General features: G+C 36.7%; 1 protein-coding gene across 8 annotated transcripts in view; it reads left to right on the top strand.

Annotated features, from left to right (window-relative positions):
• The window catches only part of BTBD8 (BTB domain containing 8), a 112,721-nt gene that overhangs the window by 35,428 nt on the left and 56,071 nt on the right, over positions 1–21,222 (top strand). For all 8 annotated transcript variants that reach the window (XM_036998234.2, XM_036998231.2, XM_036998232.2 and 5 more), the window contains one exon: positions 19,983–20,072. In XM_036998234.2, the coding sequence (XP_036854129.2) occupies positions 19,983–20,072 (90 nt within the window). The remainder of the gene's footprint in view (positions 1–19,982; positions 20,073–21,222) is intronic.

A 21,222-nucleotide genomic window follows, 5' to 3' on the forward strand; every position in this document is an offset into this window, starting at 1 on the left:
TTTTGATGACCTTGACAGTTTGAGTACTAGGCAAGTATTTTTTAGAATATTCCCCAGTTGGAGTTTGATGTTTTTCTCATGATTAAATGGGTTAATGAGTTTTGTGGAGGAAGATCACAAAGATAAAGTGCCATTCTCATTACATCATTTCAAGAGTACATGTTTAAGTCAGCATGACTTATCACTGTTTATGTTAATCTTGATCACCTGGCTTAAATAGTTTTGTCTGGTTTCTGCACTATAGAGTTACTCTCTCCCTCTCTCCCCTGATCTTCCATTTCCATACCATACTCTCTGGAAGGGAGTCACTTAAGGTATGGGGGGAGTTGTGGTCTACCTTCTTGAGGGGATACTGTCTACCTAAATTATTTGGAACTCTGCACAAGAAATCTGTCTCTTTTCCCTCATTTATTCATGCATTCAATCATTTCTATATATCAGATTGGACTCATGGGTATATATTTTGTATTTAGGCTTATTTTGACTTTGGTTTGTAATCTGACTGATTTCATACTTTGGCTTATTTATTTTGGTGTGGAAATTGTTCTAGCTTTATCTATGGGGGCCCTTTCAATTTGTCCTGGGATCCCCTGACTTCCTCCTAAGTGTTTTTGTTTTAATTTGTATGTGTTAAGGTTCACTTGTGCTTTAAAGTTCTAAGGGTTTTTATAAGTGCATATTGTCCTACATGTACAGTTGCAGTATCACACAGAAGAGTTCCAACTAAGAATCCCCTGTGAACCACCTATTCAACTTTTCTCCCTCTCCAAACCTCTGGCAATTTATTTATCACCATAGTTTTGCCTTATCCAGAGTGTCATGTAAACAGAATCATACTGTACATAGCCTTTTTAGACTGGTTTCTTTCTAGCACTGTGCATTTAAGATTCATACATGTTTTTGTGCGACTTGATAGCCAGTTCCTTTTCTATCACTGAGTAGTATTCCATTGTATGAATGTACCATGGGTTGTTTGTCTGCTCACCTATTGAAGGATATTATGGTTGCTTTAGTTTTGGTGATTATGAATAAAGCTGTTATTAACTTTTGTGTGGACATAAGTTTTTAGATCAGTTGGGTAAATTGCTAAGAATACAATTGCTGGATTATGTTAAGCTTTATGAGAAAATGTCAATCTATCTTTCCAGGTAGCTATTTGACTTACATTTCTGCTAGCAATGAGAGTCCCTTTTAGCCTCCTCCTCCTCCTCAGCAATTGATATTGTTGAGTTTTTTGGGTCTTAGTTATTCTAATAGGTGGGTACTGGTATCTCATTTAAAAAAAATTTTTTATTAAGGTATTATTGATATTCACTCTTATGAAGGTTTCACATGAAAAAACAATGTTACTACATTTACCCATATTATCAAGTCCTCACACATACCCCAATGCAGTCACTGTCCATCAGTGTAGTAAGATGCCACAGATTCACTGTTTGCCTTCTCTGTGCTACAATGTTTTCTCCGTGACTAACCACACCATGTGTACTAAACATAATACCCCTCAATCCCCATCTCCCTCACTCCTGACCCACCCTCCCACACCCCTTCCCTTTGGTAACCACTAGTCCCTTCTTGGAGTCTGTGAGTCTGCTGTTTTGTTCCTTTAGTTTTGCTTCATTGTTATACTCCACAAATGAGGGAATCATTTGGCATTTGTCTTTCTCCACCTGGATTACTTCACTAAGCATAATGTCCTCCAGCTCCATCCATGTTGTTGCAAATGGTAGGATTTGTTTCTTTCTTACAGCTGAATAGTATTCCATTGTGTATATGTATCACATCTTCCATCTTCTTTATCCATTCATCTACTGATGGACACTTAGGTTGCTTCCATATCTTGGCTATTGTAAATAGTGCTGCAGTAAACATAGGGGTGCATATATCATTTTGAGTCTGAGAAGTTGTGTTCTTTGGGTAAATTCCAAGGAGTAGGATTCCAGGTCAAATGGTATTTCTATTTTTAGTTTTTTGAGGAACCTCCATATTGCTTTCCATAATGGTTGAACTAGCTTAGATTCCCTTCAGCAGTGTAGGAGGGTTTCCCTTTCTCCATTTGTTGTTGTTTGTCTTTTGGATGTTGGCCATCTTACTGGTGTGAGGTGATATCTCATTGTGGTTTTAATTTGCATTTCCCTGATGATTAGTGATGTACAGCATCTTTTCATATATCTGTTGGTGATCTGAATTTCTTCTTTGGAGAAGTGTCTCTTCATATCCTCTGCCCATTTGTTAATTGGGTTATTTACTTTCTGGGTGCAGAGGTGTGTGAGTTCTTTATATATTTTGGATGTTAACCCCTTGTCAGATATGTCATTTACAAATATATTGTCCCATACTGTAGGATGCCTTTTTGTTCTGTTGATGGTGTCCTTTGGCATACATAAACTTTTTAGTTTGATGTCCCATGTGTTCATTTTTGCTTTTGTTTCCCTTACTCGAGGAAATGTGTTCAGGAAGAAGTTGCTCATGTTATATTCAGGAGATGTTTGCCTATGTTGTCTTCTAAGAGTTTTATGGTTTCATGACTTAACATTCAGGTCTTTGATCCATTTTGAGTTTACTTTTGTGTATGGGGTTAAACAATAATCCAGTTTCATTCTCTTGCATGTAGCTGTCCAATTTTCCCAACACCAGTTTGTTTGTTTTTTTGATATCATTAGTGTACAATTACTTGAAAAACATTATGGTTACTAGACTACCCCTATTATCAAGCCCACTTCACATACCCCATTACAGTCACTGTCCATCAGCATAGTAAGATGCTGTAGAGTCATTACTTGTCTTCTCTGTATATACTGCCTTACCCATGTCCCCACACCGCTACATTATGTGTGTTAATTGTAATGCCCTGTTTTCCTCCTTATCCCTCCATTCCCACCCATCCTCCCTAGTCCCTTTCCCTTTGGTAACTGTTAGTCCATTCTTGGGTTCTGTGATTCTGCTGCTATTTTGCTCCTTCAGTTTTTGCTTTGTTCTTATACTCCACATATTAGTGAAATCATTTGATACTTGTCTTTCTCCACCTGGCTTATTTCACTGAGCATAATACCCTCTAGCTCCATCCATGTTGTTGCAAATGATAGGATTTGTTTTCTTCTTGTGGCTGAATAATATTCCATTGTGTATATGTACCACATCTTCTTTATCCATTCATCTACTGATGGACACTTAGGTTGCTTCCATTTCTTGGCTATTGTAAATAGCGCTGCAGTAAACATAGGAGTGCATATGTCTTTTTCAAACTGGGCTGCTGCATTCTTAGGGTAAATTCCTGGGAGTGGAATTTCTGGGTCAAATGGTATTTCTATTTTGAGTTTTTTGAGGAACTTCCATACTGCTTTCCACAATGGTTGAACTAATTTACATTCCCACCAGCAGGGTAGGAGGGTTCCCCTTTCTCCACATCCTCGCCAACATTTGTTGTTGTTTGTCTTTTGGATGTTGGCCATTCTAACTGGTGTGAGGTGATATCTCAAAGTGATTTTAATTTGCATTTCTATGATGATTAGTGATGTGAAGCATCTTTTCATGTGTCTGTTGGCCATCTGAATTTCTTCTTTGGAGAAGTGTTTGTTCAGTTCCTCTGCCCATTTTTTAATCGGCTTATTTGCTTTTTGTTTGTTGAGGTGCGTAAACTCTATATAATTTGATGTGAACCCCTTAACAGATATGTCATTTACAAATATATTCTCCCATACTGTATGATGTCTTTTTGTTCTACTGATGGTATCCTTTGCTGTACAGAAGCTTTTTAATTTGATACAGTCCCACTTGTTCATTTTTGCTTTTGTTTCCCTTGCCCAGGGAGATATATTCATGAAGAAGTTGCTTATGTTTATGTCCAAGAGGTTTTTGCCTATATATTTTTCTAAGAGTTTTATGGTTTCATGACTTACATTCAGGTCTTTCATCCATTTTGAGTTTACTTTGTGTATACACTAGTACTTTTTCATATTATTCTCTCACTAGTAGATGCAAAGGGTTAGACAATAATCCAGTTTCATTCTCTTGCATGTAGCTGTCCAGTTTTGCCAACACCAGCTGTGGAAGAGGCTGTCATTTCCCCGTTGTATATCCATGGCTCCTTTATTGTATATTAATTGACCATGTATGCTTGGGTTTATATCTGGACTCTCTATTCTGTTCCACTGGTCTATGGGTCTGTTCTTGTGCCAGTTCCAAATTATCTTGATTACTGTGTCTTTGTAGTAGAGCTTGAAGTTGGGGAGCATAATCCCCCCAGCTCTATTCTTCCTTCTCAGGATTGCATTGGCTATTTGGGGTCTTTTGTGGTTCAATATGAATTTTAGAATGTTTTGCTCTAGTTCATTGAAGAATTCTGTTGGTAGTTTGATAGGAATTGCATTGAATCTTCAGATTGCTTTAGGCAGAATGGCCGTTTTGATGATATTAATTCTTCCTATCCATGAGCATGGGATGTTTCCATTTATTGTATCTTCTTTAATTTCTCTCATGAGTGTCTTGTAGTTTTCAGAGTATAGGTCTTTTACTTCCTTGGTTAGGTTTATTCCTAGGTATTTTTTTTTTTTTATGCAACTGTGAATGGAGTTTTTTCCTGATTTCTCTTTCTGCTAGTTCATTGTTAGTGTATAGGAATGCAACAGATTTTTGTGTATTAGTTTTGTAGCCCTCAACTTTGCTGAATTGAGGTATTAGATGTAGTAGTTTTGGAGTGTATTCTTCAGGGTTTTTTTTGTGCTATATCATGTCATCTGCAAACAGGGACAGTTTGACTTCTTCCTTGCCAATCTGGATATCTTTTATTTCTTTGTGTTGTCTGATTGCTGTGGCTAGGGCCTCCAGTACTATGTTAAATAGAAGTGAAGAGAGTGGGCATCCTTGTCTTGTTCCCAATCTTAAAAGAAAAGCTTTCAGCTTCTTGCTGTTAAGTATAATGTTGGCTGTGGGTTTGTCATATATGGCCTTTACTGTGTTGAGATACTTGCCCTCTATATCCATTTTGTTGAGAGATTTTATCATGAATGGATGTTGAATTTTATCAAATGCTTGTTCTGCATCTATGGAGATGATCGTGTGGTTTTTGTCCTTCTTTTGTTGATGTGGTAGATGATGATGATGGATTTTCAAATGTTGTACCATCCTTGCATCCCTAGAATAAATCCTACTTGATCATGATAGATGATCTTTTTGATGTATTTTTGAATTCGGTTTGCTAATATTTTGTTGAGTATTTTTGCATCTATGTTCTTCAGGGATATTGGTGTGTAATTTTCTTTTTTTGTGGTATCTTTGCCTGGTTTTGGTATTAGAGTGATGCTGGCTTCATAGAATGAGTTTGGAAGTAGTCCCTCCTCTTCTATTTTTTGGAAAACTTTAAGGAGAATCTGTATTTTGTCTTTTCTATATGTCTTTTAATATTCAACAGTGAATCCATCTGCCCTGGGGGTTTTGTTCTTAGGTAGGTTTTTGATTACCAATTCAATTTCATTGCTGGTATTTGGTCTGTTCAGATTTTCTGTTTCTTTCTGGGTCAACCTTGGAAGGTTGTATTTTTCTAGAAAGTTGTTCATTTCTTCTAGGTTATCCTGTTTGCTAGCATATAATTTTTCATAATTCTTTGTATTTCTGTGGTGTCTGTAGTGATTTTTCCTTTCTCATTTCTGATTCTGTTTATGTGTGTAGACTCTTTTTTTCTTGATAAGTCTCGCTAGGGGTTTACCTATTTTGTTAATTTTCTCAAAGAACCAGCTCCTGCTTTCATTGATTCTTTCTATTGTTTTATTCTTCTTTATTTTATTTATTTCTGCTCTAATCTTCATTATGTCCCTCCTTCTACTGACTTTGGGCCTCATTAGTTCTTCTTTTTCTAGTTTCATTAATTGTGAGTTTAGACTTTTCATATGGGATTGTTCTTCTTTCCTCATGTAGGCCTGTATTGCAATATACTTTCCTCTTAGCACAGCCTTTTCTGCGTCCCACAGATTTTACAGTGTTAATTATTGTTGTCACTTGTCTCCATATATTGCTTGATCTCTGTTTTTATTTGGTCATTGATCCATTGGTTATTTAGGAGCATGCTGTAAAGCCTCCATGTGTTTGTGGGTTTTCATTTTCTTTGTGTAATTTATTTCTAGTTTCATACCTTTGTATGAGAATCTGGTTGGTACAATGTCAATCTTTTTTAATTTACCAAGGCTCTTTTTGTGGCCTAGTATATGATCTATTCTTGAAAATGTTCCAAGTGCACTTGAGAAGAATGTATATTCTGCCGCTTTGGGATGTAGAGTTCTGTAGATGTCTGTTAGGTCCATCTGTTCTAATGTGTTATGCAGTGCCTCTTTCTCCTTACTTATTTTCTGTCTGGTTGATCTGTCCTTTGGATTGAGTGGAGTGTGGAAGTCTCCTAGAATGAATGCACTGCATTCTATTTCCCCTTTTAATTATGTTAATATTTGTTTCACATATGTAGGTGCTCTTGTGTTGCATGCATAGATATTTATAATGGTTATATCTATCTTCTTGTTGGATTGACCCCTTTATCATTATGTAATGTCCTTCTCTGTCTTGTTACTTTCTTTGTTTTGAAGTCCATTTTGTCTGATACAAGTACTGCAACTCCTGCTTTTTTCTCCCTATTAGTTGCGTGTAATATCTTTCTGTCCCTTCACTTGTAGTCCGTGTATTTCTTTGCGTTTAAAGTGAGTCTGTTTTAGGCAGCATATAGATGGGTCTTGTTTTTTTATCCATTCAGTGACTCTATGTCTTTTGATTGGTGCATTCAGTGCATTTACATTTAGGGTGATTATCGATAGGTATGTACTTATTGTTATTGCAGGCTTCAGATTTATGGTTACCAAAGGTTCAAGGTTAACTTCCTTACTATCTAAGAGTCTAACTTAACTCACTTAATATGCTATTACAAACACAATCTAAAAATTATTTTTTTCTCCTCCTTTTTTCTTCCTCCTCCATTCCTTATATATTAGGCATCATATTCTCTACTCTCTCTATCCCTTGATTGACTTTGTGGATAGTTGATTTAATTTTGCATTTGCTTAGTAATTAACTGTTCTACTTTCTTTACTGTGGTTTTATTACCTCTGGTGACAGCTATTAAACCTTAGGAACACCTCCATCTATAGCAGTCCCTTCAAAATACACTGTGGAGACATTTTGTGGGAGGTAAATTCTCTCAGCTTTTGCTTATCTGGAATATGTTTAATCCCTCCTTCAAATTTAAATGATAATCTTGCCAAATAAAGTATTCTTGGTTCAAGGCCGTTCCGCTTCATTGCATTAAATATATCATGCCACTTCCTTCTGGCCTGTAAGATTTCTGCCGAGAATTCTGATGATAGCCTGATGGGCTTTCCTTTGAATGTGATCTTATTTCTCTCTCTGGCTGCTTTTAATAGTCTATCCTTATCATTGATCTTTGCCATTTTAATTACTATATGTCTTGGTGTTGTCTTCCTTTGGTCTCTTGTGTTGGTAGATCTGTGCACCTCCATGGCCTGAGAGACTATCTCCTTCCCCAGATTGGGAAAGTTTTCAGCAATTACATCCTCAAAGATGCTTTCTATCCCTTTTTCTCTCTTCTTCTTCTGATACTCCTATAATACGAATATTGTTCCATTTGTATTGGTCACACAATTCTCTCAATATTCTTTCATTCTTAGAGATCCTTTTTCTCTCTGTGTCTCAGCTTCTTTGTATTTCTCCTCTCTAATTTCTATTTCAGTTATCATCTCCTCCACCATATCTAATCTGCTTTTAAAACATTCCATTGTATATTTCATTTCTGATAGTGCATTCTGTAATGATTGGATCTCTGACCCGAATTCCTTCCTGAGTTCTTGAATATTTTTCTTTACCTCCATGAGCATGTTTATGATTTTTATTTTGAAATCCCTTTCAGGAAGATTCATGAGATCAGTTTCATTTGACTCTTTTTCTGGTGTATGTATGATTTTGCTTTGAATCAGGTTCCTTTGGCGTTTAATATTTGCATGTGGCACCCTCTAGTGCCCTGAAGCTCTACTCTCTGGAGCTGCTCAACCCCTGGAGCAATGTTGAGGTTCGCAGGGGAGCAGTGTTGGTGCCTGGGGGGAGGAAAGAACTGTTTCCTGCTACCCGGCTGCTGTGCCTATCACTACTGCCAGAACCAGTGGGCCAAGCACACAGGTATAAGCCTCTATACTTTTCGTTTGTACCTGTTGTAGGCGGGGCTTCATTCTGGCTGTGCTGATGCCACGGCACGGTTTGCTGGTTTGTGAGCCAGGTGGGGCTGGCTGGGAGGAAGGCACAGCAGGCTGCGTATCATGGAGAGGGTGCCTAGAGCTGTGTCGCCAGCCAAGGGACTGGAGCACCTGAAGATTGTGAAAGTTCCCAACCTGCTGGGCAGAGTCCACCCAGACAATTTTGTCTACCTGTCCTTTCTCCTGAGCAGTAACCTCTGTGCAATCCTCACCCCTATAGCAGCTCTTTCACTGTTAGAAAGTCTCTCAGACTGCCCGCCTTTCTTTTGTCCCAGAGCAACCATATTTGGATCCATGTTTTCCACAAGCAGCTGGAATCTCTGTCTCTCCAGATATTCTGCCTATCTTAGCTTTCCAATCCCCCTAATAACCAGAGCACCGTGCAATGTAGGATTGTGCTCCCAGAGCAGATCTCCAGAGCTAGGTGTTCAGCAGTCCCAGGCCTCCACTCCTTCGCCACTTCATTTCTCTTTCTCCTGCCAGTTAGCTGGGGTGGGGGAAGGGCATGGGTACCTCCAGTTCAGGGCTTTTTTACGTTACCCTATTCCGTGAGGTCTGTTCTTTTCTCCAGGTGTATAAAGTCTGGTGCAGCCTTCTTTCCTGTTGCTCTTTCAGGATTAGTTGTATTAATTATATTTTCATATTATATGTGGTTTTAGAAGGAGGCCTCTGTCTCACCTCTCATGCCACCATCTTTAATTCTCTCTTCGATCCTGTGTGTTTTTTGAGAAGCTTATGGGTTTGTATTTTATATTTAAATTGATGTTTCATTTTGAGTTAACTTTTGTATGAGGTGTTAGATCTGTATCCAGGTTTATTTTTTTGCATGTGAATGTCCAGTTTTTCTAGCACCATTTGTTTAAAAACAGTGGTCCCTTTTCTTCATTGAACTCCCATTTTGCTTTTGTCAAAACTCAGTTGATTATACTCATGTAGGTCTATTTCTGGCCTCTATTCTGTTCCTTCAATTTATATGTCTTTTCTTTCACCAATACATGCTGTCTTGAGAACTGTACTTATGCAATAATCTTGAAACCAGGCAGTATGAAGTCTCCAACTTTTTTAGTATTGTGTTGGTTATTTCAGATACTTTGCTTTTCCATATAAATTTTAGAATTGCTTTGTCAATATCTACATAATAGTTCTTGGGATTTTGATTGGAATCACCTAAATTTAAAATATCATAAAATGCTTTTCTGCATCTGTTTTGATGATCACATTATTTTTCTCTTTTTTATTATTATTTTTAATTGAAGTGTCATGATGCAGTCTTATTTTGGTTTCAAATGTATGACACAGTGGTTCAAAAGTTCACAATATTATTAAATCCTCACCCCCAGTAGTGCTGTTACTGTCAACATAGAGAGATGTTACAGAGTTATTGACTTTATTCTCCATACTGTCCCTGTGGCCAACTTATATTGTGATTATGAATTATTATACTGCTATATCCCTGTCACCCTACCCCCACACTCACCCTAACCCCTCCCCCTTGGTAACCACTAGTCACTTCTTAGTGTCTATTGATGGATACTTAGGTTAATTCCATATGTTGGCTATTGAAAATACTGCAGTGATAAACATAGGAGTGCCTGTATCTTCTTGACTCACAGATTTTGTTTTCAGGTAAATTCCTAAAAGTGGAATTACTGGATCAAATGATAATTCTATTTTTAGTTTTTTGAGGAACTTCCATACCACTCTCCACAGCAGTTGCACCAATTTACATTCCCACCAACAGTGTAGGAGGGTTCCTGTTTCTCTGCATCCCCACCAACATCTGTTATTTCTTGTCTTTTGGATTGTGACCATCCTAACTGGTGTGAGGTGATATCTCACTGTGGTTTCGATTTGCATTTCCCTGATGATTAGCAATATGGAGCATCTTTTCATGTGCCTATTGGCCATTTCTATTTTTTCTTTGGAGAAGTGCCTTTTCAGGTCTTCCATCCACTTTTAATTGGGTTATTTGTTTTTTGAGTGTTGAGGTATGTGAGTTCTTTATATATTTTGGATGTTAACCTCTTATCAGATGAATCAGTATGAATATATTTTCCTATACTGTAGGTTGATTTTTGTTCTGCTGATGATGTCCTTGGATGTACAAAAACTTTATAGTTTGATGTAGTCCCACTAGCTCATTTTTGCTTTTGTTTCCCTTGCCAAGGAGAAGTATCCAGGAAAAAAACTGCTCATACTTTTGTTCAAGAGATTTTTGCCTATGTTGTTTTCTAAGAGTTTTATGGTTTCATGACTTACATTCAGGTCTTTGATCCATTTCGAGTTTAGTTTTGTGTATGGCATTAGACAATAATCCAGTTTCATTCTCTTACATGCAGCTGTCCATTTTTCCCAACACCAGTTGTTGAAGAGACTATCTTTTCCCCACTGTATATCCATGGCTCCTTTATCATATATTAATTGACCATATATACATGGGTTTATATCTGGGTTCTCTATTCTGTTTCATTGATCTATGAGTCTGTTCTGTGCCACTACCAAACTCTTCTGATTACTGTGGCTCTGTAGTAGAGCTTCAGGTCAGGAAGCATAATCCCTCCAGCTTTGTTCTTCTTTCTCAGGATTGCTTTGGCTATTTGGGGTCTTTTGTGGTTCCATATGAATTTTAGAACTATTTGTTGTAGTTCATTGAAAAATGCTGTTTTTGTTTTGATAGGGATTGCATTGAGTCTGTAAATTGCTTTGGGCAGGACAGTCATTTTAACAATATTAATCCTTCTTATCCATGAGCATGGGATAGATTTCCATTTATTTGTGTCTTCTTTAATTTCTCTCATGAGTGTTTTACAGTTTTCAGAGTATAGATCTTTCACTTCCTTAGTTAAAGTTTATTGCTAGGTTATTTATTCTTTTTGGTGAAATTGTAAATGAAGTTGTTTTCTTTTCTCTTTCTGCTAGCTCAGTGTTAGTATATAGGAATGGAACAGATTTCTGTGTATTAATTCTGTATTCTGAAACTTTGCTGAATTCAGTTATTCTAATAGTTTTATGGTGGAGTCTTTAGGGTTTTCTGTGCATAATGTCATGTCATGTGCAAATGATGACAGTTTGACTTCTTCCTTACCATTTTGGATGCCTTTTTTTTATTAAGGTATCATTGATATGCACTCTTAAGAAGGTTTCACATGAAAAACATTGTGGTTACTACATTCACCCATATTATCAATACCCCCCCATACCCCATTGCTGTCACTGTCCATCAATGTAGTAAGATGCCAAAGAGTCACTACTTGTCTTCACTCTGCTACACTGTCTTCCCCATGATCCCCCCCAATACCATATGTACTAATCATAATACCCCTCAATCCCTTTCTCCCTCTCTCTCACCCATCCTTCCCCACTACTCCCCTTTGGTAACCGCTGTTTCCTTCTTGGAGTCTGCAAGTCTGCTGCTGTTTTGTTCCTTCAGTTTTGTTTCATTATTATACCAGTTTGGATGCCTTTTATTTTTATTTTTTCTGATTTCCATGGCTAGGATATCCAATACTATGTAGAATAAAAGTGATGAGAGTGGACGTCCTTGTCTTCTTCTTGATCTTAGAAGAAAAGCTTTTAGCTTTTCACCATTAAGTATGCTGTTGGCTGTGGGTTTGCCATACATAGCCTTTATTATGTTGAAGTATGTACCCCTAAATCCATTTTGTTGAGAGCTTTTATCATGAATGGATGTTGAATTTTGTCAAATGCTTTCTCAGCATCTATTGAGATGATCATGTGGTTTTTATTCTTCTTTTTGTTAATGTTATGTCACATTGATTGATGGACGAATATTGTGTCATCCTTGCATCCCTTGAATAAATCCCATTTGGTCATGATGAATAAACTTTTTAATGTATTTTTTAATTTGGTTTGCTAATATTTTGTTGAGGATTTTTATATCTATGTTCATCAGGGGTATTGGTCTATAATTTTCTTTTTTTGTAGTGTCTTTTGTCTGGTTTTGACATTAGAGTGATGGTGGTCTCATAGAATGAGTTTGGAAGTATTTCCTCCTGTTCTACTTTTTAGAAAACTTTATTAAGGACGAGTATTATCTCTTCTTTAAATGTTTGATAGAATTCAGCTATGAAGCCATCTGTATCTGGATTTTGTTTGTTTGGGGAGTTTTGTTTGTTGGGAGTATTTTGATTACCAGTTTGATTTCATTGCTGGTAACTGGTCTGTTCAGATTTTCTTTTTCTTCCTGAATCAGTCTTTGAAGGTTGTATTTTTAGGAATTTGTCCATTTCTTCTAGGTTGTCCAATTTGTTGGTGTAAAATTTTTCATAGTATTCTTTAATAATTCTTTGTATTTCTATTGTATCTGTTGTGATTATTCCTTCTTCATTTCTGATTTTATGTCTGTACTGTCTCTTTTTTTCTTGATAAGTCTGGCTGTTTATCTATTTGTTTATTTTCTCAAAGAACCAGCTCCTGGTTTCATTGATTTTTTTTCTGTTGTCATATTCTTCTTGATTTTATTTATTTCTACTCTGATCTTTATTATATCCCTCTTTCAATTAACTTTGTGTTTCATTTGCTCTTCTTTTTCTATTTTCTTTAACATGAGTTTAGACTGTTTATTTGATATTGTTCTTGTTTCTTAAGGTAGGCCTGTATTGCTGTGTACTTCCCTCTTAGAACTGCCTTCACAGCATCCCACAGGTTTTGGGCTATTGAATTTTTTAAATTTGTCTGCAAGTATTGCTTGATTTTGTGGGGGCTTGTTCATTGTTACATTGATTATTTAGAAGCATGTTGTTTAGCTACCATGAGTTTGTGGGATTTTTTATTTTTTCATGTGATGTATTTCTAGTTTCATACTATTGTGGTGTGAGAAGGTGCTTGACAACATTTCAATCTTTTTAAATTTATTAGTGTTCTTTTTGTGGCCTAGTATGTGATGTGTTCTGTATAACGTTCCATGCACACTTGAGAAAAATGTGTATCCTGCTGCTTTTGAGTGGAATGTTCTGTTGATATCTCAAGTCCATCTGATCTAAAGTATTGTTTAGTGCCTCTGTTTCCTTATTTATTTTGTATTGGCTGATCTATTAATGTGAGTGGTGTGTTAAAGAATCCTAAAATGAATGTGTTTCAATCTTTTTCCCATTTTAATTCTGTTAGTATTTGTTTTACCTGTTTAGGTTGTATGTTGGGTGCATAGATATTTATAATGGTTATATCTTCTTATTGGACTGACCCATTATCAGTGTGTAATGTCCTTCTTTGTCTCTTATTTTCTTTGTTTTGAAATCTATTTTGTCTGATATAAGTACTCTATTCTTGCTTTTTTCTTCATATTATTTGCTTGAAATATCTTTTTCCACCTGTTCACTTTTAGTCTGTGTACGTTTTTGTGTCTAAAATGAGTCTCGTGAAGGTAGCATATAAATGGGTCTTGTCTCTTTATCCACTCTGCCACTCTCTGTCTTTTGATTGGTGCATTTAGTACATTTACATTTTAGGTAGTTATTGATATGTATGCACTTATTGCCATTTTATTAATTATTTTCTCATTGTTTTTGTAATTACTCTCAGATCCTTTCTCCCTCTCTTATACTTTTTTCTTGTCAGTTAATGGTTTTCTGCAGTGTTGTGATTAGATTTCTCTTTTAAAATTTTTTGTGTATCTGTTGTAGGCTTCAGTTTTGTGATTACCACAGGTTCTAGGATAGATTCCGTACTATGTAACAATCTATATTAACTTGCTGATTACTCTATTTTAAACACAGTTTTAAGGTACTTCTTTTTTTCATTCTTCTTCTTCCTCCAAACTTTATGTACTAGATCTCATAATCTGTACTTTTTGTTTATCCCTTGACTGATTTTGTGTATAGTTGGTTTTGCTTCTTTTGTTTTGTTTTAATTTTGTACTTGCTTGGTAATTAATTGGTCTACTGTGTTTACTGTGGGTTTATTTTCACTGGTGAAAGCTATTTAGCCTTAGGGACATTTCCATCTATAGCATTCCCTTTAACATGTCCTGTAAGGCTGGCTTAATGTGGTGAATTCCTTCAACTTTTGTTTATCTGGAAATTATTTAATCTCTGTTTCAAATTTAAATAATAATCTTGCTGGTTAGAGGATTCTTGGTTGGAGGTCCTTCTGTTTCAGTACATTTAATATATCATACCATTCCCTTCTGGCCCATGAAGTTTGCTGAGAAGTCTGCTGATAGCCTGATGGGGTTTCCTTGTAAGTATCATTTTTCTCTCTCCAGCTGCTTTCAGTACCCCCTTCTTATCTTTGATCTTTGCCATTTTAATTATTATATGTCTTGGTGTTATCTTCCTGGCATTCTTTTTGTTAGAGGCTCTCTGTACTTCCATGACCTGAGTGTTTATTTCCTTCCCCACACTAGGGAGGTTTTCAACAGTTATTTCTTCAGAGACTACCACTTTGTCTTTCTCTTCTCCTTCTGGTGCCCCTATTATGTGACTGTTCCATTTGGATTATTCACATGGCTCTCTTAACATTCTTTCATTCCTAGAGATTCTTTTGTCTCTCTGTTTCTCAGCTTCATTGTGTTCCTGTTCTCTAATTTCCATCTCACTGGCTGTCTGCTCTATTTGCAGTAATCTGCTCTTAAATCCCTCCTTGTATGTTTCATTTCAGTTACTGTATTCTTCAGCTCTCAGTGGCTCTTTTTTAGCTCTTCTCTTTGTTGAAAGACTCCCTGAGATCCTCAATATTTTTCTGTGAATCAGTGATCATGTTTATGACTTTTATTTTTAAATCTTTATCAAGAAAATTGGTGATCTCTATTTCATTTAGCCCTCTTTCTGGTGTCTAGCCCTGTAGTTTTGTTTGGAACATACTCCTCTGCCTCCTCATTTTGTCAGTGTTTCTTTTTCTTCCTTTGTATTAGACTGATCTGCTATACTTCTTGGCCTGTAGAATAATAGATTTATGAAGGAGGCATCTTATGGTGCCCAGAAGCTCAAGACTCTATTCTCCAGTACCTGGTTTTACTTTGTGGGATCCCCAGCTGTTGTTGGGATGCAGTGGGTGAGGCCATCTTTTTGTGTGTCTGTTGGTAATGGTCTGAGTCTGCAGCACTGGCAGTTTGTTTTAGCCGCCTTTTTGATCCAAGCAAAGGCCTCTGCTGGGATCACTGTGGGTGGGACCACCCTCTGCCTGCCCTGCAGTGATATCAGGGCAACAGGGTTAATGCTGTGGGCTGGTGGGCCAGTGTGTGGCTCTGAGGCAGGACCAGATGTGCAGCACTGGGCTTGGACATTCAAGGAGAGGAAGCAGCTCTTGGGGTGGCTCCTGCAGGCACCTCCCTGCTTGGGCTGAAATGGGGCTAAGAAAGCTGGAAGAGTCTCCCTCTACCTGCCAGGCAGCAAAGTCTGATGCTAATGCTGGGCCAAGTAGGTTGGTTTGCCATTAGTGTTCACAGGGAGGACGCCCAGGACTGTGTTACCAGTGAGGGGGATGGAACAAATGGGGTTCTCAAGAGTTCCTGACCTTTTGGGTGAGGAAGGGCTGGAGAGGTATTGTCTACCTGCCCTTTCTCTTGAGGATAGAGCTCCATTCAACCTTCACCCCTCTGGCACCTGTCCTGCTGGCAAGTTTTTCAAACTGCTGCCTCTGCTTTGGGTCTCAGGACTTGTGGTGTGTGCCTGTGCTCCACAAGCAGCTGGAGTCTCAGCCTCCTGGTGTTCCAGCTACCATCCAGCCCTGCTAATCACCAGAGCCCAGTGTAATGTGGGCTCGTGCTTCCAGAGCAGATCTCCAGGGCCAGGTGTGCAGTGTTTCTGGGCTCATATCCCCTCCCTGCTCCATTTCTCTTTCTCTCACCTGTGGACTGGGGTTGGAGGGAGGGCTTGGGTCCCACTTGACTGCAGCTCTGCCACTTTACCCTTTTCTGTGATCTTTTCTCTTCCCCCGGTGTAGGTGGTCCATTCTGCAATCTTTAGGTCATTTTCAGATTTACTTGTATTTGCTGTATTTTCTCCTTTCCTGTGTTTTTGGGAGGAGGTTCCTACCTTGCCTTCCTACTCCACCATCTTTTTCTCCTCCTCTCCTTTTTTTTTTTAGTGAGCTAAATTATTTTGCTTGATTTTGAAATGTTAAAGCAGGCTTGCTTTCTTAGAATAATTTTAACTTGGTTATGATGTTTTATTCATTGTATTTATTGCTGGGTTCAGTTTGCTGATTTTGTTTTAGATATTTGCATCAATATTCATGAGAGAAGTTGGCCTATGATTTTCCCCTTTTTTTTAGTAATTTCCTGTCAGGTTTGGGTCTCAAGGTTATGTTGACTTCATAAAATGAGTTGCAAAGTATTTATTCTTTTTTTCCTACTTTATTTATTTGAGCAAAATTGATTTTACATCTTAACTGTTTTTTGAATTCTCTGGGGCAGTCATCTTGGCCTATTATTTTCTTTATAAAGTAGGTTTTATTTTCATCCCTTTTTAATAGTTAAATTTATTGAGTTAGAATTCATATGCAATCCAATTCACACAATTAAAAGTCCAATTGGATAGGTTTCGGCTAATATATAAATCTGTGTAACTCCCACCATAATCAAAATTTAGAGAATTTTCATCACCTAAAAAGTTGCCTTGTGCCCTATTGCCATCAGTACCGTCCCTCTCACTAGCCCCAGAAAACTGAGGTTCCTATGCTTATTTGCTGTGTATGTATTTTCTTTGGTGAGTTTTCTGTTCATATCTTTTGCCTATTTTTTAATTGGTTTGTTTGTTTTCTTACTGTGTTTTCCAAATTATAGGTTGTATACCTGTCCTTAGAATTTCATATAAGGAACTCAGATATATTGTTGTGCCTGACTTCTTTTGCTCAGCATGTTTCTGAGTGCTATCCTAGGATATTATGTATATCAGTATTTCATTTAATTTTATTGCTGAGTAGTATTACATTTTATGGATTTACACAATTTGTTTATCCATTCTCCTGGTTATGGATATTTGTTTGTTTCCAGTGTGTAGCTATTATTATTAAAGCTAGCATAAACATTTGTGTGCAAGTCTTTGTGTGAATATATGTTTTCATTTCTCTTTGGCAAATACCTAGGAATGGAATTGCTCAGTCATATGGTAAATGCATATTGACTTTTTATGAAATTGACAAATATTTCTGCAAAGATGTGCCATTTCACACTCCCACCTGCATTCTATGAAGAGTTCCAGTTGTTCCACATCTTTACCACCATTGAATGTTGTCAAGTCTTTTTAATTTTTGCTACTCTAGGTAGATGTGTAGTGTTATCACACTGTGGTTTTTAATTTACATTCCCTTGATTATTAGTAAAGTTGAGTATCATTTTGAAGCTTATTGGCCATTTGCATATCTTTTGATGTTTCTATTCAAATCTTTTACCCATTTTTGAAAAAGAACTCTTAAAGAGAATGATTTGGTACAAATTTTAATGTAAGTAAACTATTGACAAACAGACATATATCTTTTTTCCCTCTTAAAATGGGTCATGTACTATTCTGACCATAGCTTTTTCTAGTCTAATGCTCAAAACTTGATGTGAACTAGCTATAAACTTTGGTTTTGAAGTAAAAGAAATTCTGTCAATTTGGCTCTTACCTGGTGATTTTTTTGTGCTCATTTTTTTAGTTCAGTTATGTTCTTACATTGAGTTATAATAGTTAATATATTCTGGATTCAGGTTATTTGGCAGATACATGTGTTATAAATATTTTCTTCCAACATTTTATTTGTCTTTCCATTTTCTTTAAAGTAACTCTACTGAATTTGTTAATTTTTGAATTTTTGTCTTTTTAAAAACTGGTTCATCCTTTTTATGTCATAAAAATCTTTGCCTATGCCAAAGTCGCATTTCTATAGATTTTATAATATTATAATATTACCTGTTTTATTTAGGTTTTGGTCCATTTTGAGTTGATTTTTTTTCTATATGGTTTGAAGTTACCTATTGAGGTTCATTTCTTTCCATTTAACCTCCAGTTCCAATACCTTTTGTTGTGTAAGACTGTCTTTTCCCATTGAATTACCTCAACACCTTTGTTGAAATATATATGTGAGTCTATTTTTGGACTTTGAGTGCTGTTTCAGTAGTCTGTATGTTTGTCCTTACATAAAAATTACATTATCTTGATTACTATCACTTTGTAGTAAGTTTTGAAATCATGTCTTCCAACTTCCTCCTGTTTATTGGTGGTTTGGCTGTTGTGGGTCCTTTGCGTTTCCACATACCTTTTAAAATCAACTAATCAGTTACCACTGAAAAACATGATCAAGACTGAGTTGAATCTAGATATTAATTTAGGCAGAGTGGATGTGTTAACCATTTTGGATCCTCAAATCCATGAGCACAGTTCAGCTGCCTCTTAGCTTTTTTTAAATTTGTCTCAGCAGTGTTTTACAGCTTTTAATGTAAAGGTCTTGCACTTTTTTAAAATATTTGTTCTTATGTATTTGACATCTTTTGATACTAGTATAAATGAAATTCTTTTCCTTTATATATATGCCTGATTATCTTTGGGTAATTATTGGACAATATGCTGAAAATTTATAGAAATAATTTTACACTCTTGGTAATGTTATTTTATTGGAGATAGTTTCCTTTTGCTTTTGGCCATCAACTGGGCTAGATGCAGATCTCTTTAGTCCAGTCAGGAAATATGCTGATTCAAAGCTGGACTTAAGTTCTAATAAGGGCTTATCTATTTCCCATCCATTGTTCTTTCTAACATGTAGTCCTTCAGAGTCCAACTGAAATCATGGGGATCTACCAAAGCCTCCTCTCTTTGGTGGACCCATATTCCAGTTTGTACCTCCAAACTTGTGAATATTGCCAGAAGCTTCTGTGCTCAGCTTCTTAGCCTCTCAATCATTGCTTTTGCTTTCAGATTTGGCAATTGCCTCAATGGAAAAAGTTACATCAAATACTTGGATTACCTCTTTTGTTTTCTCTCTTATAACTTGTCTCAAAAGCTGCTGCCATGGTAGCTTTCTGATGCCTTCAAATCACGATTTCTTTCTTTAACAAAATATATCCCATCTTTCCTAGCTATTTTCAGCAGGGAGGTTGGTCCCTTTGTGTAAGTAAGCCATTGCTAGAGGTGTCTTTCTCTTCTCCCTCTCCCTCTCCACTCTTGCATCCTATCCTCCACTAGAATATAACATTGGTCTTTCTATCCCATCTACTGCTGTATTCCCAGCACCTAGATTAGTACTGAGCACAGAATAGAAGTTAATAGATAGTTGTTGAATTAATGAATGAATAAATTGACATTTTATCTGAGAAGACAGAGTGGAAATTCAAAAGGAAATATTTTTCGTTTTCCCAAACCTAAGATGTAGCTGTTCTTGAGCATAAACAGGCTGAGTTCTGAACTTGAAATCAGGACCTTTAGAGTTCTAGTCTCTCTCTTATTGATATTCCCTCAAGATTTTAAGTAACATCTTTTGGCGCTAATTTCTTCATTTGTAAATGATTTATTACTCTCTTATTCAAGGAAATAGCTTCAGTTTTGGAAATTAAAGAACATTCAAGAGACAAAATTTGAAAGATAAATAGGGCATTAGAATGAATGTTTTATTTAATCAAGTAACCAAAATACTTCGGTATAAAATAGGCTTATAATTTTTATTATAATAATACTTTCAGTGAATACAAATAAGACAAATAGATTGTTATGTTTTAAGAGGTAATGATGAAGAGTATCATGAAAAATAACATTTTGCATAGTACATAAATGTTTACCTTTGGTTTTTTCCCCCTTTTCCCTTTAGAGCCATTTTAAGTGCCAGATCTAGTTACTTTGCTGCAATGCTGAGTGGCTGTTGGGCTGAAAGCTCCCAAGAGTACATCACTCTTCAAGGGTAAGCTTGATTTTTACAAGGCAGCTTGACTGCAAATGATTGCAAATAATACTTCATAACAAGCACTTTTTATCAATCTGATTTCCTTGTATGTTCTATGAAATGTTAGAATTCAGTGTACATTTTCTGAAAATGAAAGGTAGTAAGGAGCATTTAGTACTAGACATAGTCTTTTAGTCTTTTCATGCTGCTGTAACAAAATAGCACCGACTGGGTGGTTTAAATAACAGAGATTTATTTTCTCATAGTTCTGCAAGTTCAAAGTGTCAGCAGGGTTGGTGTTGGGTGAGAACTCGTCTTTGGATCCCTGGGCTGCAGATGTCTGCTTCTCTCTGCTCAAACAGCCTTTCCGCCAAGCGTAGGGATCAGGGAAGGGAAAGGAAGGAAGGTGGAGAGAGAGCTCTCTGGGTTTCTTCTTAAAAGGATACTAATCCTGTCACATCAGGGCATGGCCCTCCCTAATTACCACATGTATTCTTAACTACTGATTTATGTGCCCCTCTCCAAATATAGGCATGCTGGAGGGATAGAGCTTCAATATGTGAATTTGGGTGGGTGGGAGAGCACAAATATTCAGTTTGTAATGGGTAGTTTCTTTTTTTAAGAATAATTTGGATACATGTGGATATTAACGACCTATGATAGTACAATGATGTATCTACACAATTGGTGGCTATCTGTATAAACCACTGAGACAGTTATTAAGAGATGAACTTCTACCTTAAATGGTGAAATGGAACATTTTTGGGTCACAGATGATCACTGTGAGAATCTCTAGTGTACAGTCTAGGGGAGGACTATCTCAGTAGGAAAATTGCCTGGGAGCTTTGAGGGGCCCTCTGAGCCCTGCATCATTCTTTCCATGGGTGTTTCTTTGACTGGGTCAATCTTGGCCAGAGCCTTGGGTATGGAATGGTAAGAGTGGCAATTCCATACCAGCAGATGCATGGAAAATTGGTAAATTCTTACTGACCATTTCTTTGTTACACTGGCCTTATAATCTTGAGCCTTCAAGGTTACAATCATCTGATACCCTTACTAACTAAAAACAGATGCCCAATGTCTCCCATTTTCTAATTTCTCACTCTGTAAAATAATAGTGAACATTATTTGTAAGAATGTCATGTGTTTTTATTTTGTTTTTTCATAT

This window comes from Manis javanica, chromosome 4 (genome assembly GCF_040802235.1).
Source record: "Manis javanica isolate MJ-LG chromosome 4, MJ_LKY, whole genome shotgun sequence".
NCBI classification, from domain to species: Eukaryota; Metazoa; Chordata; class Mammalia; order Pholidota; family Manidae; genus Manis; species Manis javanica.